This window comes from Falco rusticolus, chromosome 1, assembly GCF_015220075.1.
Source record: "Falco rusticolus isolate bFalRus1 chromosome 1, bFalRus1.pri, whole genome shotgun sequence".
Classification (NCBI taxonomy): Eukaryota; Metazoa; Chordata; class Aves; order Falconiformes; family Falconidae; genus Falco; species Falco rusticolus.
Window position 1 is genome coordinate 4,194,211 of NC_051187.1, and position 25,385 is coordinate 4,219,595.

At 40.7% G+C, this 25,385-nt stretch overlaps 1 protein-coding gene across 2 annotated transcripts in view; it reads left to right on the plus strand.

Moving 5' to 3' along the window:
• The first annotated feature begins 4,741 nt into the window (after nt 1-4,741).
• Nucleotides 4,742-25,385, plus strand: part of SMURF2 (SMAD specific E3 ubiquitin protein ligase 2) — a 66,466-nt gene continuing 45,822 nt past the window's right edge. For both annotated transcript variants that reach the window (XR_005106973.1, XM_037405515.1), the window contains exon 1: nt 4,742-5,111. Coding sequence is in view for 1 of the 2 variants with exons in the window: in XM_037405515.1 (XP_037261412.1) it covers nt 5,060-5,111 (52 nt within the window). In the remaining variant the exon portion in view is untranslated. The remainder of the gene's footprint in view (nt 5,112-25,385) is intronic.

Consider the following 25,385-nt stretch of genomic DNA (forward strand, 5'->3'; position numbering starts at 1 on the left):
AAGACTGCTAATCTAGTCTAATGACTAGATCTTACTGAGCAGTGTGTTGGGACATCATCCTAGGTAAGGTCTGCTTGTTAGCAGGCATCGCAATAACACGGTAAGAGGAAGCCCTTGCTTTGAAGAGCCTTGCTGTGTTAATGGTAGAAATTGGCTTGGGACAGACAGTACATGCTAGTGAAAAGTACACGGCAGGCAAACAAACTAAGGCTTGCTTCTTTAAAAGGATGTTCTGCAAAGTGATAAATAGGAATGCTTTGAAAGGGAATGACTTAATCAGGCAAATTAAGAAAGAGGCAGGGAACACTGGTGGCATAAATGTTCAACATTCTTCATATTTATTTTTTTTTATTCATTTTTTTTTGCCAATGTCAAGAAAGCTTTACCAAAGGAAAAAAAAAAAAAAAAAGGAAAAATATCGATGTGATAAGAAAGGGAACAGATGTGTAAATATTTCAAGTTTATTTCTTTTCAGATTAAATTGGACCTGATGAATTTAAATCTTAATGGGGTTGCCCAAGTGTATACTGCTGCAATACTTTTCTTCTCAGAACTACACCATTAGGTGGCAAAAAATAGGCATTTAGCATTAACAGTTGTACATACAATGGAAATACATCACAGAGAAAAAGGAAATGGAGGTATAATTCTCTTCTGATCAATGCTGTCTTTAACTCAAATGATCTCTAGGGGGGGTGTCTATAATTCAACCACAACAGGCTCTGGGGAATTTAGTAAATGATGACTAATAGAAAGAAATACAATCCAAATAATTGTAAATATCATTATTTAAAGAAATGTCTCAGAAAAATAGTTTCAACCTTTTAACTTACAAAAGTTTAATAATAGGGGCAGAACTCTCTTGTTTTCTTGATATCATCACAGAAGCTGGGGAAGAATGTGATACACCACCAGGCAGCAATCATTACTGCTGAAGGAATGTGCTGTGATTAAACCTCTATACAGAAAGAAATGGAATGTAATTCGTAAATGTTGATTTGCTTTGAACACACACCACATGCTGAAGAATGAGTTTCCAGTGTACTCTTCCATTTCTAAACATGGAGAGGACCTCACCTCCAAAAAATTAACTACAACTATCTCCTTCTAAAAATGAACAGTATTTGGTTAAAGATGTTTGTTCATGATTCCCAGTGTCCAAAACCACTAAATCCTTTGAGAAATATCTGTGAATGCAAAGCCTTTTTTTTCTTCCTATTGGGAAATTCAAGAAATCAAAGCCCTTTTTTGTGCAGCTATAGAACAAAAAAAGTTTTTGTATTTCTAAATACTTCTTCAAAATTTTTGCTACTATGGTATCAGCTATTTTGTCTTTATGGACTCCTCTATAATCCTGTCGGTGTCCTCAAGATGCCCAAGCTTACCCTTTTTCTATATGTTTCCTCTAGCCCTTGAGACTGTGCCCCAGTTGCTACCTTCTGGCTAAAGAGGACTGAATGGGGCTCCCTCCTGAGCCCAGCACAGGGCTGTCATCCAAAAGTGAGCTGCAGGGTGATGCAAGGCACTCCCTTCCCTCCGGATTTGAGCTAGCTACCTCATCTTGAAAGGATTTGTTGCTCAATGATATCAGCCTAGAGTGAAATATGGATCACTTGTCAGCAGCTAATAATGATATTTGCTTGCTTATCTCACAAGATCAGCACTGTAAAGCATGAAGCCTTTTCCCACCCTTGAAATGGAACTGCATAAAGATGAAATTTCCTGTAAACTGTTGGCTACTAAAACCTAAAGCAGGATCAGCAAGATATCTATTCTATTAATCTGAGAATATTTTGAGAACTTGGGGGATAGCACTGGCACAAGAAACTCTTGTTCATAACATTCAAGTGGAATTCTTGTGTTGGAAAAATAGCACTTTCAATCATCAGCTACTGTCAGTGTCTTTGGTCTCTTACACTTGCCTGCAGTTCCTGGCGCTTTGCAAGGCTTCCTGACCTCTGCTCTCTGCAAATCTTCAGCAGATCCCTCACGGAGCTGCTCATCTTAAATTCTGCCTGGCAATTATACTCAGTGATGGGGATAATGAATAAAAATCCTGATTTCCCTATGGAATTGGGAGATACGATGGGACAGAAACATCTGCAGGACATCCAAGGTGCAGTCACTGTGATGCTTATACAAAGCCAGATGGGAAGAAGCGAGCAGTTTGCATCTGGTGCATCCGTCTGCCCAAGTGCAACCTGATCTAGGTCATTTCTACTTCTCTTAGTCAAGAGGGGACATAGTCCTGACCTAAATGGGACACGTATCATGCCTGCAGGTGCTAATGAAAGCTAAAGCCCCTCTTCTCTCATCCTATTAAATACATACCTACTGTACAGGACTTTCTTATATGTCACTGATGCATTTCAGCTGTATTAGTAAACCAGCTCAAGACATGTAGGCTATTTAAAAATAAATAAATAAAATGAAATACTGCACATATTTAAAAAAAAATGCACAGCACTAGCAGTAATCTTGCAGACAGTGCATTGTATATAGCGAACCAAATGCACAAACTGTCAAATAATGTTCTAACACTTGCGATATATCACGGTATTTTCACTGAAAGGTGAGCAGCCTATCCAAAAATCTTAGAAAAATGTATAGTTCAGCAAGCTCCTTTCTGAAAAGCAGTATGAAACTAATTATACTTCATGACTTTTAAAACACTTTTAATGAAAGCATTAAAATGTTCATATACCTACCGAGCAATAAAATACTACATTTAATCCCAATAGGTTGGTTTTTCTTTAAGTATTGGCATTGCAATTAATGTCTCACACACTCGTTATCCATTAGAGAAAGATCATGTGGCAAGAGTACTATGTTTAACATAACACTAAATACTTTTCTGAAATTATATCAGAATTATTGAATGCTGGGTCCAGAGTGCTGCAGGACCCCAGAAACAAATGATGACCGCATGTTAGGAAAGATCTAGAGTAACCTAAAAATATGTTAAGTAGTTGAAAAGTAGCTTTATATTTTGGTTCAGCAGTGACCAGGTAATGTTGCAATATTTGCAAACCATCAGGCATTTGCTTTATATAGTTGGTTTTAGAAAAGGATAATGACCTGGCTATGTGAATTCGCAACAGATTGAGACTTTAATGGTATGACCTTCAGTTATGTAGGCTGATTTTCTTCTTTTTTTTTTTTTTTCTTAGTGCAGGAATCAGGACACCTGGAATGTCTTTGAGGTGTGTATGATTTTACGTAACTATTACCTAATAACTTTTTTAACTGTTTCAGTGCAGCATATAAGCCATAGAATCAGCAGATACATTGTCTTTTGTAGTAAGTGAAGTTTAGATTTCACTTTTCACTTTTTTCAAATTCTCTTTGCTTGAAGTAAGTGGCCAAGCAATTAATTGGCATTTTCTCTCATGCTCTGTCTATGCTGTAAAGAAAGGTTCATTTCTAACACATTAGCTTTGCGTTAAACAATTAGGCAGGCAACGGTACGTCCTGTGTGAGGAAGGGATCCCAGGTCCCAATCCATGAGGAAGGGATCCCAGGTCCCAGTCCCAGGACTCCCCTGCCCCTGGGTGATGTGACATTGGAACAGCAGCGACTGCCACTGCAGCAGGAAGCACTGAAAATTCCTACCTGGAACAGCCTGGTGCTTAAAAGACACTTTGGGAGGAAGGAGATGTGAGCCCACATGCACCAGCTGCGGGGAGGGCTCTCATTTTGAGGGGGGAAAGCTTTGACAGCCACATCCCACTTCCAAGGCCTTCAGTGGGAAAAAACCCGTTCCTTGCCCCAGCTTTGATTTAACAAGGCCCAAGCTCCGAGCTCTGCCAAGGTGGGACCACTCCAGACGTGCTCATAGCTCAGTTCCAGGTACATCACTCCAGAAAGTCACCCCTGGGTGTCCAGACCTTATCAGCTGCCTGAAGCACAGGTCACATTTTCATCCTATGTTTGGATCCCAATCCGTAGGCTGGATTCTACCGTAGGCTCGCCCATGCGACGGCCCTTGACAGCTGCCTCAGGAGGAGGAAGGCAGGGCAATGACACTGCCAACTGTGTGCAGAGCATCAGTAGGAATAGGTGCGCAGTTTGTCAGCTCACCGCAGCTGCCCTCACAGCTTCCCCGGGAGCTTTTCCCACCCTCCAGAGCCCCTGCGACCCCGTGGAAAGCTGCAGCTTCGTGTGGGGCTGGGAAAACTCTGGAAAAAGTCACCTTTCCTCCAGCACGGGAGTTAAATTAGGCCACACGGCATGGACGAAAGGCTTTTTTTAATTATTATTACTGTTTTTTGAGACTGGGGCTCACAGAGATGGGTGCAGACTCCCACAAAGCGCCGGCAAGAAGCCAGGCGGGCTCCAGTGTGGGGGGCCAGTATGTCGCCCCCCGCCCGCGCGGGACACGGCCCCACTCCCCAAGCATGGCCGCATGTGTGTCAGCCTGGCTCGCAGTGTCGACCGTAGGGCCTGTAGCCATGGGTGCCTCCTCCCGAGCCCCACGGCAACTCACCCCCGCGCCCTCCCCAGGAGGACCCCCGGCCCCTCTCCCCCTGAGGAGAGGACCCCCGGCACCCCCCTCTCCCCTCCGAGGAGAGGACCCCCGGCACCCCCCTCTCCCTTCTGAGGAGAGGACCCGCGGCGCCACCTGACGCGGCTCCCCCCGCACCGTCCCCGGGGCGGGCTGCGGCTGCCCTGCCCGGCGGGGGGCGCGGGGGGCGGGCGGGCTCCCCCGGGGGCAGGCCGGGCCGGGGGAGGGGAAGCGAGGCGAGGCGAGGCGAGGCGGCCCGTCTGTCCGCCCGCCGTGTGGCTCCGTCCACGGCTTTGTTGTGCTCGCCGCCCGGGCTCCGGGCGAGGGGGCGGGGAAGCGGGGAAGGCGGCTGCGTCTCCTCCTGCGCGGACCCGGCCCCGCTCATGGCGACGCTGGGCACATCCGGGCTTCTCCTCCTTCTGCGGCAGCTGCCGCTGCCCTGAGCGCCCAGCCCGACTCCATTGGCGCCTCCCCTCCCCCCGTCTCCCTTCCCGGAGCCAGAGGCAGGGGGAGCCCGGGGCAAGGCAGCGCCGAGCCCGCGGAGCGGCCGGGGACATGTCCAACCCAGGGGCCCGGCGCAACGGGCCCGTCAAGCTGCGACTGACAGGTAGGGCTGCGCGGGCGGGCTCCGCCGGGGCCTGCCGCCGCCCGCCGCCGGGGCCGGGGGCAGGGAAGGGCCGGGGGGGAGCGGGGCGCAGAGCCCGGCCTGGCGGGGCGAGGGGAGCCCGGCTGGCGGCGCGGGAGCGGGCTCCCTCCGTGTGTCTTTGAGGTTGAACCTGGGGCCGGAGGCGCCCCTCAGGCCTGGGGAGGGGAGCGGAGCGGGGCGGGGGGAGGCGGCGAGCTCTGCCCTGGCCCGCCACGGGCTCCGCACCCCGGGAGCAGCCCGGCCGGGCGGGCTGCGGGGCCGCCGTGCTGGGCTGGGCCGGGCCGGGCCGTGGTGCCGTGCCGGGCCCTGCAGCCCGATGGGGCCGCCGGCGTGGGGCAGCCCCGGTGTGGCCGGGCACCGCCGCCCCCTCCCGCCGCCCCGGCTGCGCTTTTTTTTCCTTTCCCCCCCCTTGGTCTTCTCAGTGTAAACTCGAAAGAAACTGTCACACTCTTTGTTTTGATCTCTTTGTTGTTACTTTTTTTTTAATTTTTTTTAAACCAACTTCCTCAGTTGAGACTGTGCACGCTTCGCCTGGTGAGGTGCCCTCTTTCAGAAAACCGCTTGACCTCTAATATTTTAAAATATCGTAAAAACTCTTCACCTGCCAGCTGGGAAGGAAAATAAGTTGTTTTTATGTACCTAAACAGTATGTCCTTCTCCATAGAAGAACCCAGGTAAACAGGTTTAGGAAAAAATTCTTGCAAGTTCTGCTAGAGATCACTAAAAAAAAATACAGGAGACTTTAAAGAAATGAGCCAATTCAGAATATTGTAAGTCCCCCAGCAGATAAACCCTATTTTGTATTCTACAGTGTCGGTGGGTGAAGGTAACCGGCTAGAAAATAACAGATAACGCTATAAGCACTCTTCCCTGCATGGAGAGGATTTAACCAGCTTGCAAAACAAATGTTTTTAAGAGCACTGAAACAGTTGATACATTTAGGTTTGGTGCATGAGAACTATTTCCAGTTTCATGCCTAATAAAGAGACGTGTTTTCATACTTGTCTTTCCTAGTCTGTTATTTTTATGGGGAAGGTAAAAGGTATCTGCTTATGTTTTACTTTGGAAATACTTGGATTAAATTTGTAAGGTGGTTTTCATAGAGATTTGCAAGTGTCTGTATATTACACTTAAAAGTCTAAAATAAGCATAGCTGGGACTGATGCATAGAACAGTGCTGCCTTGTTTTTACAAAGTGTTTTGTAGCTTTCTCTTCAGGTTATTGCTTTTTTGATGCAGTGCTTTAATACTTTTTTTTTCCTGAGCAGTGAGTGCTCGGACCGGCTTATCTTTTGAAACATTAAAAATGGTCCATAGCCTTATGTAGAAGCTTGGAAAACGCTGTTTAGGGAGTTGTCTTTTTCACTTTTGGGTTTTGTGTTCTATTTTGTTTTATATTTATTTTATTTCTGTGAAGGATTAAGCATAGAATGAAATCTATACTGTCTGTGACAGTATAAATGTGTTACGGGGAGTGTGTGAGCAAGAAATAGGCAGTAGTTTTACATGCTGAGTTGTAGTTGTGAGGTCAGCCCCTAGAAGAAGCAGGTAGAATCATCTTAAGGAATGTTGCTGCATTTTTTTGTCGTCTTATATATTTGGAAGGGAATATGCAGAGCACAGGACACAGGCAAAATTGTCTGTCTAGGGACTGTTCCAGAGTTAGCAGCCCTTGCAGCTGCCGAGTTCTGGTACTTGGAAGTTTACATGAAGCATTGGCCTGTTCCTCCAGTTAAAAAGACTTGAGTTATTTTATGCTTTAGCTAATTGTGAGTTGCTTCATGTCAGGTCGTTTGTTGTAAGGAAGCTTTACATGTTTAAGAAAAACATTGAATTTTATTAATTCAGCTGACGTTGTCAGTTCTTGCCTAGGAATAGTTTTAAGTGTTCTGTGTGGTTTTGATTACCCTTTTTGATTGGAAAAGCAGTTTGAGGGCTCTTGAATTCTAAAACTGTTTGGAATTAAAAGAATCTGTATATCCAGTGTTTTTAAAAGTTTATTCTTGAACTGACAAATGCTATTCAATCTTAATTTTCTTTGGCTGTATGAAACTAGCAGTCTTCTGTTTTGGCTTGGATATTTATAGGATTAATTCTGCAATAATTGTATAATGCTTATCTTTTCTGTTCATTATCTCTAAATTAGATGGTATAGATTAAAAAATGGATTTCGAGAACTGGATTCAATTAGCAGTTTTTCAGGACATAAACATTAAAGGTTTAGATGGAAGACATTGTTTTGACTGACTGGATAAATGACAGGGTAATGTTTGATGTGAGTCCAAGAACTGATCTGGAGCTAGTGCCCAACTTCTCAGTCCATCTTGAGGAGCCAAATAAAATATTTAACCTAGGCCTCATTTTGCAAAAAAGGTTGATTCTTTGTTGGGACCTTAAGAAAGTTCTGAGAAATGTTTGGCATACCTTTACACTAAGTGTTTAACAGTTTATTTAGGTCTGGGTTCCATAACAGAGAAAAACCACAGCAGTGGCATACTTCTGCTAAGTTTTTATTTAGTTTACAGTGCATCTGTGTTATACATTTCTTATAAGACGTTATTCTTTTGCTCCTAGGTTTAGTTGTCTGTCATAAACATCACTTGAATCTTTAGCAGTAGGTATGTTGATGCTTTCTGCACCATTTTGAGCTAGACAGTCACTGGGTAATTGTTAATATCCAAAGATCATGCCTTCTGTGATGCTTTGCTTATCTAGTATGAGGTGTAAATGCTTATTTCTAATTAAAATATAGGCAGTGTCATTGAAATTAGCTAAAGTCTAGAATTGCACTAGTCTTCTGCAAAATTTCTCTTAGCAGCTTGTAATAACGTTACGCAAGGAAGCTGTGATATAAGGAAGGTTCCTTCAGCTCTGACATTTTTACCACCATTTTGGCTAGTCCTGGCCTGAGTACATCTGAGTTCTACAAAAGCTGCAAGGTCAGTCAAGCCTTCCATTCTTACTGTGATTTTTCTCAGTGTTGTGTTGGATTTGTGGGTTTGTAAATACGCTGTACTCTCAGAGAGAATGTGTTGTTATTTCTTTCATCTTCCATGCTGAATTGCACTGATCTTACACTCCTCAAAAAAAATTGAGAAATGACCATTGCTTTCAGTTGCTCAGTGAATCTTTCATGTCTTAATCTGTGCATTATCTAATGTTAAAATAGTTACATTTGGCTGCTTTCACTTCAATGACAGTTACCTGAATGAAGTTCATAAAGCTGTTTTTATCAAGAACAAAGATACTTTTTAATAGTGGGTTGAAGTCTGCAAAACTACGTGAGCTCTAGAATATACTGGGTTGAATATAGGTTAGTGCATGGGTTTAGTTCGTGTGTTACAGCTAGCGCTTGTGTCAGTGTAGTTAACAAGTAAGGATACTTGGATAGCTGCAAAGCGCAGTTACGCTGTACCGTAAAAGGGGGTAATAAATATCCCATGGATAAAACTGGAATGAGCTGGAAGAGTTTTGATGGTAAAGAGTGAGAGGTAGGCCTGAAGACTTGTTATATCTGGTTTTCCTCCTCCTTACTGTAGGCTTTCAGGTTTCCTGGCAGGGTTTGCTAATCAGGGAAATAAAAGCGCTGGGTGTTGTGTTGTAGAAAATGGACAGCATCTCACCTTCTGTCCTCCTCTCTCTCTTGTTGATTTTAGTGTCTATTCAGTCCTTACAGTACAAAGGTGGTACTGTACTGTAAGGTTGTAGTGTTGGAAGAAGAAAGTGCTACTTTTTTATTATTAGTTCATAGAAACTCTTGTTGCGATGCTAGTAATATTTCTGGAGAGACATAACGGATTATTTAGAAACAGCCAGAATATTCTTGAGTTTTGCAAAATAAAGTGGAATCTCCAAACCTGGTTTTTGCAGTGGCTAAATCTAACAGTTAATACAAATGGAAACAGTGGTTAACCGAAATCCTGAGTTCTCATTAGTGTTGTTGGAAGCAGTACTGAAGTTCATGGGTAGCAGGGCCTCATGGTAGGAGCAACATTACTGATTGACTGATAAAGTAGCTACCTGTATTTTTAAGTAGCGAGGCTGTGGCTTCACAGTTCACTTAAATGGAGTGCAGTTTTAGGTCGGTTTAAAATCAGAGTGCTATTGCTTTTTTCCCTTTGTAGTCCCTGGCTTCACTTTTCTGGGCCCTCCCTTGCGTTCACTCCAGCAACTGTGTAGCTATGTGATGAGCTGAAAACTCATCCTACCAAGAAAAAAAATGGGTTTTTTTGCATTGAAGGAGAGGGATGCACACAAGAAGCCAAAAAGAGGGCAGGACTGACTCTTACCAGCAGCCTATAGTTAGGTAGGCTTTGGCTAACAATAAAACAATGGGGTTCCTTCGTGCAAGGTGCATTTGACTTAGTGACACATGAGTTCGTAAAAACTAGTACTTCAGAAATCAGAATCAGTAAATTACATAGTAGGTGGATTAAACTGGTGCAGTTATAACAAAGTCAATAGGCATGTGTCTGATCAGATTGTATAGGGATTTATGGGTGCTTGGCCCTCAATATTTGCATTGAATTATGAAGTGTGTATATATATGGTTTTTATATATGCAGTATATAGTTATAGATATTTATGTACATATAAATCACTTGTGGATCACACAGACGCTAAAGAATTGTAATGAACAACTGAGTATCAATGTAGAGCAGTCTCAGCTGCTGGTTTCAATGGGATCAGCTTATACGACAGCTTTATTCACTTGGGTATAAAGTTAGCTATCTGTGTTCAAGGATAGGTAATAGGGTATTGTGGCAAGGAAAGCAAAGTTCAGAAAAGATTTAGGGGAGGAAATCATAGTAGGAAAACAGTTCTACAAGAGCTCCAATTAAAAAGGCAAAAAGGCCCAATATTCATCTTTGGTTGTAGAATCGGGAAGGTATCAAGTAGAAGCTAGTAGAGGATTTACATGTGTAGGCAACATATGGGACATATGCGGGAGACATATGGGAAATCTGCAGACAGTCCTAATGTTAATGCTTAAAAAAATAAAGCTGTTAGGGGAAAAATAAAAGACAAGTCCCGGGGGTAGAGAAAAAGGGAGTAATTTTTACCATTTTACTTTTCAGTTGCATGTAAAGAGTTTAAGCTGTCCCGTAATGGCTGTCTGCATAGCTGAGCCTAGCTGAGGTAACTCAGCTAGTGGTGACAAACTATTTTCTATTTTCTTTTTTTGTCTGTTAATCACACTGAAAATCTGATCAGGCCCCAGATGAAGACATTTTGTCTTGATGTCCTTAAGGTGAATGGGTTGATCCTTAAAAGACAACAGCTTTTAATGTTTTTGTTCTGTTTTATCTTGTGGCTTTTGAAGTGTTTCCTTGCTTTGCCATCTTACTTTAAATGACGCCTCACCACTGGGCCAGACCTTTCTTGCGGGTGTTTAAAAAGGTGGGTGGTTTCTTTGGGTGTCTTCCCTCCACTCGTCACAGTGATGAGGTGGCCTGACTTCTGACTTGGCTTAGTGGCACGATATTACTGCACAGGTTATTACGTGCATGCTTTAATATATAAAATATAAATGGTCATGACACATGCAATGTCTGAGGTCATTCCGGTGACTTCTAAGAGGCTGGTAAAGATTAATCTCAGCAGTGTTAGAGAGTGCATATGAAAGTAGCTACTGTGTGGGTCTGCTATTAGCAAAGCACATTTCCTATTTGGGAAAGAGGATCAAAATCTCAAGGGACATTTGGCAATAGCATATCCAAGGAAGCAAAGTGTTGACTGTTTCTTTCTACTTAAATACTTTTAATGAAAGCGCAGATAAGAATGTAACTTTAAAGAAATCTTCATCTATAGATAACAAAGCTCAGGACAAAATTGGCTAAGCATTATCATCAAGAGTTTAAGTGGGGAGACTGATACAGAATAGAGAATAGACGTGCTTAAGATCATAAAAAGGATAAGCCAGATAAAGCTGGGTTTAGAGCCACTATCTTTTGACTTTCTGCCCGTGGCCATTGTTTCTCTTGAGTTTAAATCCACAGAAAACATGGTTCTGGTCTGGGCCCTCTGAGATTTGATTATTTGGAGCGATTCAGGTCTGGTTCTCTCTGACATGCTGTATTTGTGTTGCACTATCAGCTGTATTTCAGCATCCTGCAGATTCATGGTGATTACTTTTTTCTACTTCAAAATACTTTTTTTTTTGCTGTTGCTCACACAAATCAGACTAGGAGGACTGATACCCCCAAAAGTGAGTAAAAAAGTATTGCTTCGATGAAGTGGCGGTCACATTTTCAAAATTGTGAAAGCGTAAGAAAAAGTAGCAGTATGTGAGTGTATGTGGCTGTATCCTGTTGTTAATTTTCTGCAATGACTCTTGGCCAGTAGGTATTTAACACGGCTTAAAAGATTGTTTTCTTGCAGAAAGGGAGAGTTACCGACCATGGCTTTGGTATTGTCAGAGTAAACTGGTTCAATGCGTCCTTTCTATAATGAGTTGTTTCAAATATGCAGAGCATATATAGACTATATAATTTACAGGTCACAGTACAAATATGTGCCCAGATTCTACCATTCACGCTTAAATTAGCATGTGTGGTGCCATCTTGCCGCAACCGTTAGAGTGACAGTGCCATAGGAAAGCTTCCCAATGCACAGCACCGTTTTTCGGGTTGTGCGTGTCCCTCTGTTCCGTCCTGTGCTGTTGCAGGGGGTGGGCTGAGGAATATGTCTTAAAATCAACCTCTTCCTCTCGTCCCCCATCTTTTTAACTGGGTGTAGAGGGGGACTGTTGTCTTTTGGCATGTGTATATGTGTGTGAGTGGTGGCTTAAGTCGGGCAGGTGTTAGCAGAACAGCAGGCTGTGTTTGGGATTGGGGGCAGATCTTGGCTGATCACATGAAATAGTTTTAAACAAGTGACATACACTCATTTTCGTTCTGCCTTGACCCAGATTTTATTATTACTGATGAAGTTAAGTGGAGTCATAACTAATTATATGTGTCATGATACTTCCTTTTAACTTACCTTGCTATTTAATTTGGAGTTTATCTATAGATACATATATAAATTCAATTATAGATGCAGTTCTGCTTGTATTTAATTGAAGGTGGGAATCTGCATTGGTAACACTATAGACATTTTCTCAAAACTTGAGCCAACTTGGTGATTTCTTTATAATACAAATAAAGACCAGGCTGTGCACTTCTAAAACTGCGTGCGTATCATAGGACATGGGGAAAGTAGATGGAGTATACTCAGTAAAAGTTTGCTGTTTCACTTTATAAAATGAAATGAAAAAAAACGCCTGCATGTCTACTACATCCAGGTATTTTTCTTAGAAAACATGTAAATGTACTAAAATTAATCCTCTTCTATTCTTGCTGGGGAAAGAAAGATGTGTCTGGGTTAGAGTACTTTAAAAAATGGCTGATAAAAAAAAACCTAAAAAAAAAGTTAAGTCCTTAAACATGCAAAGGAACTAAACATGTCTGGATAAAACGCATAGAATTACATTCAAGCTTAATTGCCTGGGATTAGAAACTTATAGCATTAATTATTTCAAGCATTTTGGTATCCTTATGACAAATAATTTTTCAATTCAACTCTTGACAGAAATTTTTCACCTTATATTGTTCTGAAATGATTAATTTATGATGCGTATACGTATTTATTTTCAGAGAAAAAGCTCTTACCCACTGATTTCCCTGATGGATTTATTAAAATAATGGTGTATAGCTCTGTATGGAAGACTGTATGCAGGACTAAATGAGTGGCATTGCACTTAGGTGTAGTAATATTAAGGTGTCCTCTTTTTTGTTTAGCAGCAAAAAAAGTACTTCTGTCCTAATTTATAAAAGGTGATATCAGATGTGATATAAGAAACTTTGTAAGATGGGGCTGGTGTGGGCAGGTGCTGTCATTAGGAGGCAAAAGGGGTCATTTTTAAAGGTCAAGCAGGACAGCGGGGGCAAAAGTGTTGAAGATCTGACAGAGGGACATGAAGGGCCTGTAAATGTACCAGGTTTTGTGTCACACTGTAGTGGAAGCAAAAGATGAACACAGGTTCCTGTGCTTGGGCTAAAACATCGAGAATCTCTCTCCTGTGTCTCATGCTGCTGGTTACAACACTGCTTTTAGCCAAGTAGTAATGGTTGCGTTGGCAGTGTGAAAATCTGAAGATACTGAGCATTTCTCTTCCTCATGCTAATATTAATACATACATTTTGAGAGTCACAGAATATATATGTTGCTCAGTACTCCGTTGAAATGGATGTGAAGGACCTTGTCCTCATGTATGCTGGAGTGCATTTGCTCAGCATTACTAGTTATGAAATCAAAAATGACTGGCAGCTTTATGCCTTGGTTCACAGCGTATGACATATTAATTGACCACTCTTTAAAGAAGGGTGTAATGCATGTTAAAGTGGAAATTTTCTACAACTTTTATTTGGAGCATTCTAGTAGAAAGTTCAAAAATGTTTTATACCGCTCTTGCGGAAGATTCTTAGTAATTGAAGCCTGTGAACAACCATAAAATTTTAAGTGCCATCTTTCATATAATTTCAAATGAGTCTTATACATGGCATTTCTAAATGTCTTAACAAGCAGTTCTGGATGTTTGGTAAAGCACAAGGTGTGGGTGGACAGAATTATCAAATGTATATATCACACATTATTATAATAAACCGGTGGTCAAGTATGGAAGTGTAGAATGGGGCAAAATTGCTGCTGAACTCTGTTCAAGCTAATTAGTGCTGCTGCACGGCAGAAATACCCAGCTACTTAAGGCGAAATGGAATTATCACATGGCATCTTGAATTTACAGACAGCATTTGCTTCTCTGAAAACACAAGGCTATGTGCTTTTTGTCAAAAAGTTAAAGGATTTAAATCTTTGTGATTGTACTCGTGCAGGGGTGGCCAAGATTTATCTTGAAGTGGTGATGTCATGTAACATTGCATCCCTTTTGTGAACAGCTTCCATTAAATTTCTACTTAAGAACTGGGTTGAAGGATGATTTAAAATGTTATTGGTTTCTGCTTGCTTCTGCAACAGAAGGCCCTTAAGGAAAAAGTGACTTACAGTAATTCTCAGTAGTACATGCGTCGTGTCTGGCTTGTCATAAAATAAAATATTTTTGTAGTCTTCTTCCCTTCCCTAAGCAGTTCCCACAGTTCATAATGTTCTCTCAATACCTGCCCTACAAGGGGGTGGTAAAAAAGGAGGTTAAGATTTCTGTAGTCCCATCTACAAGGATATACAATAAAGTTTTTGGTTCCCCTCCCTAACAGCAAGCAGTTTTTCTGCCTGGGGAGGTACAATGTATTTATATTTATCTGTGTCTCCCTTGTGCAGCCAAGAGATCACGAAGAAATTTCTGTTCATTTGTGAAATCTGAATGTGGCATTGTGAATACGTGCCTCGGATTTCCTCATTACAATATTTATCATTTTTCCTGAAAGTTTCTTTCCCCTGGTGAATTGTTCATCCTGTAGAATAAGTCAGCTATTTCCTGTGTATCAGCATAATGTAATTTAATCTCGCCGGGTAGTACTTTGGACCCATTCAAAAGCTTTATATTTTTTGTAAGTTGGTTGAAATTTAGAAACTTCACTCTCCACATTTAAATAGTTCTTCCTAGTGCAGTACAAGACTGGAGATGCACTTGTGCGGCACCCACCCTGCACCACTGTGATGGAGGAGCAGTAAATGAAAAGAAAAATTGTCCCTGGTCAACCTGACCTCTGTGAATGTTACATTCGCGCTTCAGCAGCGCGGTGAGTAGGAGCACTGGTTCCTGCGATTGCTTCTACTTCGTGTAGAATTTTGTAATTCGAACACAATTTTGAATTGCTTTGTCTGTCAGAACATCTTTGCTTTTTATTTGCTGTCAGTGGAATTTATAACTACAGTTGAACTTGTAATACCAAGTTGGAGCTCATAACGCCAACTATAGTTAGTGCTTCCCATTGGGAGACTGTCTTCAGTTGCTGTTAAGCAGCTTGCTAACACTGACATTTTTCCTGCCGAGTAGCTGAATTGGACTGAATTTATTTTGGGAAGATTCTGTTAAAATTCAACCAGTTTCAAGGAGGAGATTAAAATTATGTTGCATGCCTTTTAAAAATCCTTTGTTCTTGCGAATCCTTTATTCTTGAGTGGGAATGCTGTCAAACAGGGATGCAGTAATAGGCAGATGTCTCTGTATCAGTCCAGCAAGAATCAGTGCCCGGTTTAACAAATGGCTGGGGACAGGAGCAGATCTTGTCCTGTTGATGCTACACGCAGTGATGCACTCTTGTTGTGAAGAGAGGCATTAATTAGAGTACAGAGGGTTCAAAAGTTGGATGGGGGTGGGGAAGAAGGGAGTGACCTGGAAGAAGGAATTGTCCTGGACAAATGGGCGGGTGGTGGAGACCGATTTTTGGCAGGACAAGGTGCTGGGGATCTTTCGGTGCCTGGACTCTGGTGTTGTAGCAATGCATGTGACAGAGGGTCGCAGGGGCAGCCCGGATTCTTGTGTTTCCAAAGTTTTTAACACTTGGCCTTGTAACCGCAAAATGCTGTTACTGCACATGCAATGTTATTGTTAGGCATTTGAGTATATTACTTGGAAGAAGTTGTCATCTACAGCAGAGGTGCTTTGTAAGAACTTAAGATGTATAACAAATGCAAAGAATGTAAGCGGTTACAGTTGGATAGAGGAGTTTAAAAACAAACAGGAAAAAACATCCACCCCAGGATTTTTCCCATCTGTTCCTTTGCTCCACATGTTCCTCACCTTGATCCTATGTAGAAGAAATGGGGAGTTAAGGGCGGGCTTCTGAGTGGCTGTGATTCATAACACATAATTCAAATAAAAGCTTGCAGATAAGATCAGGATTACTCCTTATGTGTAGAACAAAAGAAATTATTCAATTTTTAGCAAAGTTGAGAAATAATAAAAAAAAAATCCTTAGTTCTAAGAAACAATGTGTTTTTGTCACATCGTTAATGCTAATGTTTTCATGCTTTAAAAGGGTCAGAAGACTTTCTGTTAAGTAATGAGTGATAATAATTGAATTATGTGGCTTTTAATGTTTCCTTGGCTAATTTACATGCCATCTATTCACAAAGATTTTGGAGTTACAATTAATATTTTTTTCAGATAAGGGTTAACTGCCATTGATGAGTGAGTTGCGTGAAAGATTTGACCTTTTTTAGTTTGTCAATACAAATACATTAAATGTCAAATGGACAGAGAAGGCTATGGCAGTCACCATTTGTGTACTCTGATGGGTCTTGCATTCTGTGTTAAAGATTTCTCTATAGAGGAGGGGAGCACTCTAATTCTACGCAGTTTGTTGCCACTGGATTTGTAGCAGGGGAGGTTGCTGTCTTAGTGGGTTGATGCACTGTAGTGTGCTTTCCTTATCCTGAGTCGCCTGTGCTGGGACAAACTGTGATCTTCACTCTCTGTATGAAACACACGTGCATATATGAGCCTGCAAAAGAGTTTAAACAGTGAAGAAACAAAGTGGGCAGTGTATCGCCAGCAAGATAAAGGCATCATGTTCTGTTTGGCATTTCTTTTGGAGGCCTATTCAGAAAATGGCTATATGCAGACAAAGGGAGAAGCTGTGAGTACTGTCAGATGTATGATTATTATTTTTTTTTTAGATAACTAAAAATAAACTAACTGATACAATGCGAAATTGCAAGGTTTCATTTCAAGTAAACACACACTTACTATTGTCTAACCATGAAGACAAATGTGCTTTAATTGTTTTTGTATTTGTACACTACTGTTACTTGTTGATACTTAACAGTGCTTCTCTCTTCCCCCCAATGTTTGATACAAGGCTGAAACACAACCTGCACCTATGAAGACTTCTTATCCAAAAAGCTGCTCATTGGGCAATTATGAAGCTATTAAATGCTTGATTTTTTTCAGCTAATCCCCCTTTTTCGTGATTTAAGGTCTGTGAAAGCCCAAACTACTTCCCAGGGAGTGGTTTGGGAGTCCCTGGGATGTTACAGTCTTGAACTTTCCAGGGCTAGTGGTCTGTTTCTTTTTCAGACACACAGTACGTGCATCACCTTTGTGCTGAAATAAATACCTGTTTATCAGCTTGAGTTGTCAGAGTTTGAGAGGTGAGGTATGTCTTTGTTGTTTAAGACCGTTAAACAGCTAAAGAATAGAGCACAATTTCCATCGGATATGGTATTAACTGTATTTCATGGAATTAGCTTTTTATAAGAAGATACTTTGTTATTTGTGCACATACGCATGTTTGGTGGTGTTTGAGTTTGGTTTTTTTTTCAGGGCATGCTTTCTTCATTGTATTTGGTTGTTTTTTCAACTTTTTAATTGAGGTATTTACAATATAGTTATTTTTGTTATAGTGAACTGTTTTATTGTTTCAGAAGTGAATGAATCATATATTCTGGCTTATTTTTTCCTGGCAAATATTTTTCTTTAATGATTACTCAGGCTAGCTTAAGCTGTACAGATGAATAATACTTGAAATACAAGTATCTCATTCATCATTTCAAATGTTACAATGAAAAACCTTGTGGAAAAAAAAAATATATAGGTCTTTTTTCCTTATAGTTGTGAGAACAATGCCTTTACAGGGGACTGGACTGGCTATGTAGCTGTTGTAGGGCAATGAAATAATGCTGCTGCTCAATTTTGTTACTTGTTTCTGACTGCGCCCCCGTTTCCTAAAATCCCAAGACCTTGTTCTGTTTCCTAGGTTCCTCTCCTCTGTCCTACCTGGAAGGACAGGTGCTGGCTCTGCAGCTGTGGGTGCAGCAGGTGGTTCCAGATCCGTGCCCCCTTTGCAAGGGCAGGTTGGCTGCAGTAGATAAGGAGTTACTGGGGTGGGGAGAGGATGTTCTGCAAATCCCCAAAGGGTTGCTCCAGTTGCCTGTAGACAGGCGCGCCCTGTGTGTAACTGCATCATAGCAATCTGCTCACGCAGGTTTGCTGCATCACTATCAGCTGCTCAGAATTGTTTTTTCCCTGCACCCATAAATTTCTTGTGCTTTGTTTCCTCTTGTTTTAGGAACTTGCTGCAACTTTTCTCATTCATACTATGCATTAGCAATGCTGTTTGTGCTCTTTCATGCAGTCCTCCTGTATTTATATTCTAGAAGCAATCTGTGCTACGTATAGTATAAACCATTTCCCACTCTTTCTGCTGTGAAATTTGTGCTCTTGACATCTCTTACTTATTTTACAATTGTTTTATTTTTTTCCTGTCTGAAACCAGTCAAGTCATCATCCTGTTTTGAATGTTGCATGGGTATTGTTGTGAAGAAGGACGTTAAGGGTTGATCCTCTGCTAGTCTACAAGTAGTTTAATTTAATTTTGGCAACAAGCATAGCAGCAGAGAAGGGTAGGGTGGTGTGGAACCTGCTCAGGGTAAATGGCCTTTGCATGCTGAATCCCAGTTTCTGAATGGCATTCCCAGGCCCAGGTGGAAGGGTCCAGGTGCGCTTCCTCAGGTGCGCAGCGTGAATTCACAAAGTCAGGTCTGAACACTGGAGATCAGTAAGCAGCTCCACAGCCCCCTGAAAATGCAAAAGGAGAGGGGAACGTAAATACTCCATATTTTTTGTTAGCAGAGTGGATACATTCTTATACTTTTGTTGATTACACTGAGTTTTAAAATATCTGGAAGAGTAAGTATCAAGAGAGCATCTAATATGTGGGTATGTGTTCCTGCGAACACAGTGAGCTTTTTAAAGTGCAGTAGGAGTTCTGGGCAGTGTATACAACCTGAAAATAGCGAGTCTACTTTTTTGCATCCATAGAACTGATTTATGTAACCTAGAATGTAAAGACTAAAGTTCTGGTAGGTTTTGTTTAGGAGTAAAAATGTCATACACAAATTGTTTTTTCATGTTTCCTAGATTCTCTGTAGGTAGGTTTAAAAAACCCAGAAAACAAGCAAAACAAAACCCCCCACATATTTTCTCTGTTGCCCCTACCCTTTTAAACTGCTGTCCAGACAAATATTTGTAAACAGAAAGTAATGCAGATTCTTTTGCATGCAGAAAGCCCTGGGGAAAATAAGGAAATGTTTTAGTGTGTGTGAGGTGTTTAATACTTTGTTTTGCTCTGATTTGTCCTTCAAAGAGCTGTGGAGGCCTGCCTGAAAAACTAGAATATGCTCCCTGTGAGCTTATATTACCTTTGTTTAAAATAGTCAGACCTCTACTGCTGAAACTCAGGAATTCATGGACAGAATGACTAGAACAGCAAATATGACTCTAAAAAAAAATATGGTTATTGGATAAACTGGTATGAGCCCAGCTGCTGTGGATAAATTGATTTTGCTGTTGCTTTAAATCTATGGTGTGTTGGTATTTTGGCAGAGTAAGAAAAACAAGGATATTAGAAAGTAATTTACTGCCCTGGGATTAGTAAAGAGTGTTCTGTTTCTATGACTGGGGCAGAACAGGATGGTTTAGATGTGTCTGATAAACAGGACGAGGTCTAGTCTGACAGCTGGCAACAATAGCTTTTGCTCAAAGTCAGGTGTACTAAATTAGCAAATCTATTACAAGGATACAGGAGAAATCTCACAGAAGACAGCCTTGTAGGCAGAAGTGTTGCCAAATGGGAAATGATTCATCGTCTCTGAATGGGATGAGCACTGAGCAGAAGCAGTTTAAACCTCAGACTGCTTTGGCTCATAAACCACCAAATATGCGATTAACGCTTTATCTTCTCCAATCCTGTGTTTTTTATTGTCTCCTGAACAACAGTCTATATTTAGGATCAAAATCTAGGAGACTGGCTGGTTTGTTCTAGTTTCTCTTTTGTAAGTTTGAGTGTGTTCAGGTGCTTATTGAGTTTTAGCTAAATCACAAACTGTTTGCATGCATCCTAAAAGCACTCTCATCTTGTGACCCTTTGGCAGTATCACCTTTTAGTGAGGACTGTTACGTGTCTGGAATGCAAGCATGACATGAGTGATGCTGGAGAACTTGGTGAACTGACTAAGTGTAGTTTATTTGCTTGTAGTGAAAATGCACGATTGGCTGGGATGTAGTTTAATGCAGCATGCCAGTTCTAAGATGATCACTGCATTTTGATTTTTTCAGTATCTTTAAAACTTGCATCTATTGAACATTGACAATGCCATTCATAGTCTACAGTGCACAAAGATAAACAGGAAATATGTTTGTGAATTCTTAAATTTAGTTAATCAATGCAGGAAGGAGGTACAGATTACAAAGCTAGTTGGAGGAATGTAAAGGGGGAAGAGGCTTGTGCCCCCTTTGTTCCTTCATTGTTCATGTAGCTGAACACAGGTTTAGCATGTCTCTGGTCTTGTTTTAATATAAAATGTCATACTGGCTCTAAGATACATAAACGATAGATAAACTAAATTAATTAGGTCATTGGAAGGTGTTTTAGTATTAGTAATTGAGATGTAAGGAGATGTGAGAGGAAAAATTATCTTGCTTGGTAAGTTAATATATAGTTTAGCAAATAATTGTGTTGGAGGGGGGCCCTGGGATAGCACTCACTTAGCCCCTTGGATAGCCCAACTGCTGTGTGCCTAGGAAATGGATGTAAAGATTCCTCTGGAAAACTGGGTCTGCTCTTATCTCGCATGTGCAACCACAGTAGAAATGGTAGAAATCAGGAGAAGCGATATTTAGTGTAATGCTTTGGGAGTGGAACTGCAAGAGGCTGAGGGTTTCTTGTGAAAGGCACCGGAGTAAATGAGAGATTTCCATTGCTGTGTCCCCTCAAAATCCCCATTGTGTCCACTCAGACTTTCTGAAGCTCAGAACTGGTGTCTGAGGTCAATGGAAATACTTGCATGCTCATTACATTTGAAAGCCATTCTGCCTTTGTAGACGTTTAGTAATAAAATATCCTCTAACTTCTTGGAAATACCTTCCTGGATTTTTATCCATTTGCTGTGCTGCTAGGAGTGTCGATTCACAGTGTTACAATTTTTACATTAATGTAATCAGCTTTATGCTCCTTTGTCTCTCACCTGCTTCCTATTATCTTTCTTAGTCTTCACTCTCTACTGCTTACTGTCTTCTACCATGTGCTTCTCTTTCTCAAAAAAATTACTCTCTTTTCACCACTTGAACACTGCATCTTCCCAAAAGACTTCTGAAGTTGTAGTTTAAATTGCATGCTAAGCTTTTTTGGACAAGATTTGTTATTTCCACATATTGGCGTGTTGTTTCATCTGAATCTCTTGGTGTTCTGTTTCTTTAAAATCCCTTTTATATTATTTCTTACTAGTAGTATATAAATTGTACTGATTTGAGTAAATAATTTAAGCAACTTGTGCAAAACCAAAGCAAAACAAGGAAAAAGAGGCTTTAATGTAAGTTGCTTTATTTCTGTTGAAATAAATAGGATTGCTCATCTCTTCTTAAGAAGCAGCAGCTTCTTAAACTGGATTTGTTCTGCGGATCACATCTGTTTACACAGGAAAACTAAACTGAATCTGTTCATAATAAAGCGCTGCAATAATGTAACTGCATCAGTTTATAAATTGTATAGTCTGTTGATATAATTATCTCCTGGGGATGAGGCTTTGTGGCTATCTGATGGGGGGGAAAAAGACTGGACTGAGGTACATAAGAATTTTAATGTCTGAATAGTGATGTTATCTTGGCTTTTCATATGTACTTTCTTTAAGCAGCTGGTGTTCTTCTCACTTCTGTGGTATTGCATTTCTGCAGGTAGAGACAAAATTACTTCATCAGAGGCATGAGCTTAGTAACCAGGTAAAGGTGTGTGTATAGTCCACACATCTTTCTGCTGACCATGGTGTTTGGTTGTTTTGGTGGGTTGGTTGTTTTTTTTTTTTTTTTTTTTTTTTTTTTTTTTTTTGGCAGAAGCCAAACTGTCAAGCTCCAGAGACAGTGAGAGGCAGATCCCAGAGTTGAAAGCATTCCACTGAAACCGGTTTCCCCCAAAAAAGTAAATATAGGGACATTGTGCTTAAATATTTCAGCTGCATTAAAGGAGAAAGAAGCAGGATCCACATACCAGGGAGACAGATCAGAATCCATGTCTGAAGTTGTGGATATTGATGATAATGCAGGAGGATGTAAAGAGTGCATCGCTTACCTGTATTCCCCCATATAATACTGGTTTGGTACATCAGGTGGTAGTAATAAAACAAAAGTGTGCTGAACTAGGAGTTTAGATTCGGGGTGGGTGCTTAATTAGTGATTTTTGCTAGTGATAGCGTCAAAATCATGAGCCTCATGAACTCTTTAACGTGAAGTTTTATTAGGGAATGATTTTTTTAAAAATTACTCAAATATTTCAAGTCATGTATTTGAAATGCCAGAATTGACTTCTCCCACCCCCCAACAAGAGATGTTACCTTGGCTGTTGTCATGTTTTAAAAATTGTTTCTTATAAAGCTGCTGACAATCCTTTTGTTAGTGTTGATAAAATTAATATTTACAGCTTTTTGCCAAACAGTGGCATGGGAATTACAAAGGGTAAATTATGTGCATGCTTTTGGTGTCTTTCTTTTTTTTTTCTTTTTTTTTTTTTTTTTGGCGTGTGTATGGGGTTCTTTTCCTTTTGCCTCTTCCCAGAAAAGCCCCAGCAGTAGTGGTGTCCTCCTAGGATTATGTCTGTAGCGGAGACAGAATCTTGAGCCTTCCTGTTTAAATGAAGCGTGTGACTATGTCCTGATGGAGACGGCATTGGTCCTGCAGGCTGGGAAGCTGCTGGTATCTACAGTTCCTGATACCCGGGAGCCTGGGCTCGTTGCAGGTGCCTCTTGTCTGAAGCACTTTTTAAAATTCAGGGCATTTTTGTCTGGTTGGTAATTAGATCATGAATTTCTTTTGTTGTTGCCTCTAGTATAGATCATTCAGAGGGTGGAGAGTTTTACTGCAGTGAAACAAATCTGAGGGCTCTGCTTCTTGTTAGCGTGTTTTTTCCCCAGCACATTTTCAGAGGTGCATGAAATACATCAGGCAGAACAGAGCTGTAATTTGTTTCTCCTGTAAGCTTTTTTCCCCCCACCCCTGTTCCTATCAAAATAAGCTGAGAAATGTATGGGTAAATTTCCATGTTACCTTTTTTTATTTACCCATCCTCAGGGGAAGAATCCTGTGCTCTCTTCAGTACTTTGCAAGTTGGTAATTTTGGACTAATCACTTCTGTCTAAACTGGGTCTTGGTTAAAAACTAGCAGCTGGGATTTCAAACAAGTCTTTAAGGATTGAGGTAAGACTTCAGCACAATGATTTTTTTTAAGAGTTTGAGATAAGAGTACCCCCTTTCCTTTCCCTGAGCTCTTAAATGCTATTTTATTCCTGTATTTCTAGGATAATTGAGTTAATGCTCGTAATAGTTCACTCACACTTGCACATAATAACCACCTCTGCAGGTTTGAGATCAGTTGATCTTGGTAATGTTAATTTAACTTAAAGGTGGGTTTTTTTTTTAATGGGAATTATGTTTTTAATACTGCAGGAAGGTTAAAAAAAAAAAAAAGAGAATCATACAACAAATACAACAGCAAAGCTGGTGGGTTCATTTATCCTTAATGAATCTCTGTTTCTCACCCTGGTTTTGTTTACTGGAATACAATTTTATACTTCCTACAAATGTGAGAAACAGATGAGGTGACTTGGAAATTGGTCTGAAAATTGATCTTTGACTGCTGACATAAAGTATTCGAATAGCTTTTAATTTAAAGCTGTTGTTTGCTTGCTCCTACCCCAGCTGCCCAGCATAGTTCAGTCTGTGAGCGGTGTGTTTGTGATGACTTTGTGGTACAGTGGTGGGGTTTCAGATGAGGAACGGGTTAGATGTGAAGGTTGGGCCACTTTGGAGTAGGGTGGAGAAGTGGAGTGAAATTTCTAGTGTATGAAAGTTAGGGTTAGAAGCATCCTGGCTGGTCTGAGAGGCTCCATCCACACTGAGCCAGGAAATGCAAATATTCGCAATAGCCTTTGTTTTCTTAGTTTCCCACGTGTTACTTCTTCTTTCGCACTGTTTGAGCTGTGACTGAAGCCTTCGTTTACATGGAGCCCTGATGGGGATCGTTAAATCCTGTATCATTCAGATCTAATTTGTATATTTGATATATAGCTAAAAAGAGGCCAAACAAAAGCAACTTGGTTTTGCATCTACATATTCAATTTCACAGGTTCAAACGTGAATATCCATAAAAGAGACTTGTAAACCTTCATGCTAAGATTTGAAATGCTTGGGGAGGGTTGCTACCTTCCTTGCAAAAGTGGCAGCATAATTTCTTTCCTTTACCTCTTGACAGGCGTATCAAATAAACTGGACACATAATAGAGTTGGTGACGTGTGTGGCAGTAAGCCCATCACTGAATGAATCTAGGAAATGTGAATGCATTAGTTGCTTGAAGGAAGAATTCAATGGTGTGGGGGGTTTTGTGTTTTGTTTTACTTTTGACTTGGAGTGGAATAAGGGAGGAGAAGTGGAAAAGGAAGCCTTTTGTTTACAGTAAAACAATACTGTGAAGTAGACATCATGATGTTAAAACAGGAGTCTAAACATGGCAAATCTAGGCCGACTCCATCTGGCCGTGTCCACAAGTCATTCAGACATCCCTGGCACAGACTGCTGGAGTCTTGAGTCGCTGTCGTGTCATCTTCCCCTTACAGGAATTTAAAATAGCCTTGGAGATTCTGTCCCAGAATTTTATTATTGCACGAGATGAATGATTTATTGGATTAACTGTTTATATTCAGTGATGCAATGCATCTTTATTAACACTTCTTCTGTGCTAAATGTGTGATTTTATTTTTTTTTCCCATCTTGAATTTTAATTTCCAGGAGTTATATTACATGCAAGTAATACGGGTCTAGTATTCTAGCCTCCGGTCAAAGCACAGCCTACTCTTATAGGCAGGATTTAGTACAGTGAATTTGTTGGAAAGAAAAATGTGCTGTTACTGTATTAGTTTCTGGTATATTTTGCAGTGATCCAAAGTGTATCGCATTATTAGGACATTTGCACTTTCCTGTTTGTTATTTGAATGCAGGTGATTGTGGTTTTGTTTGTTTAGTCCCAGAGGAATAATTTTGATTTGTTGAGACTCTTGATTTCTAACTGACAGTGCTTTTAAGCAGGTGCATGTGATCCTTTGAAATGGGTTTCATTTTACATGCAGTATATTAAGGATTTAGCATCTGGCTTGTGTTGAACTTGCAGAAACGTGTTTATGGGACAATTTAGAATTTTAGCAATTATAAAAGGAAATTCTTGTTAGAAGTGCTTTTTTAGTACTAAGATAAT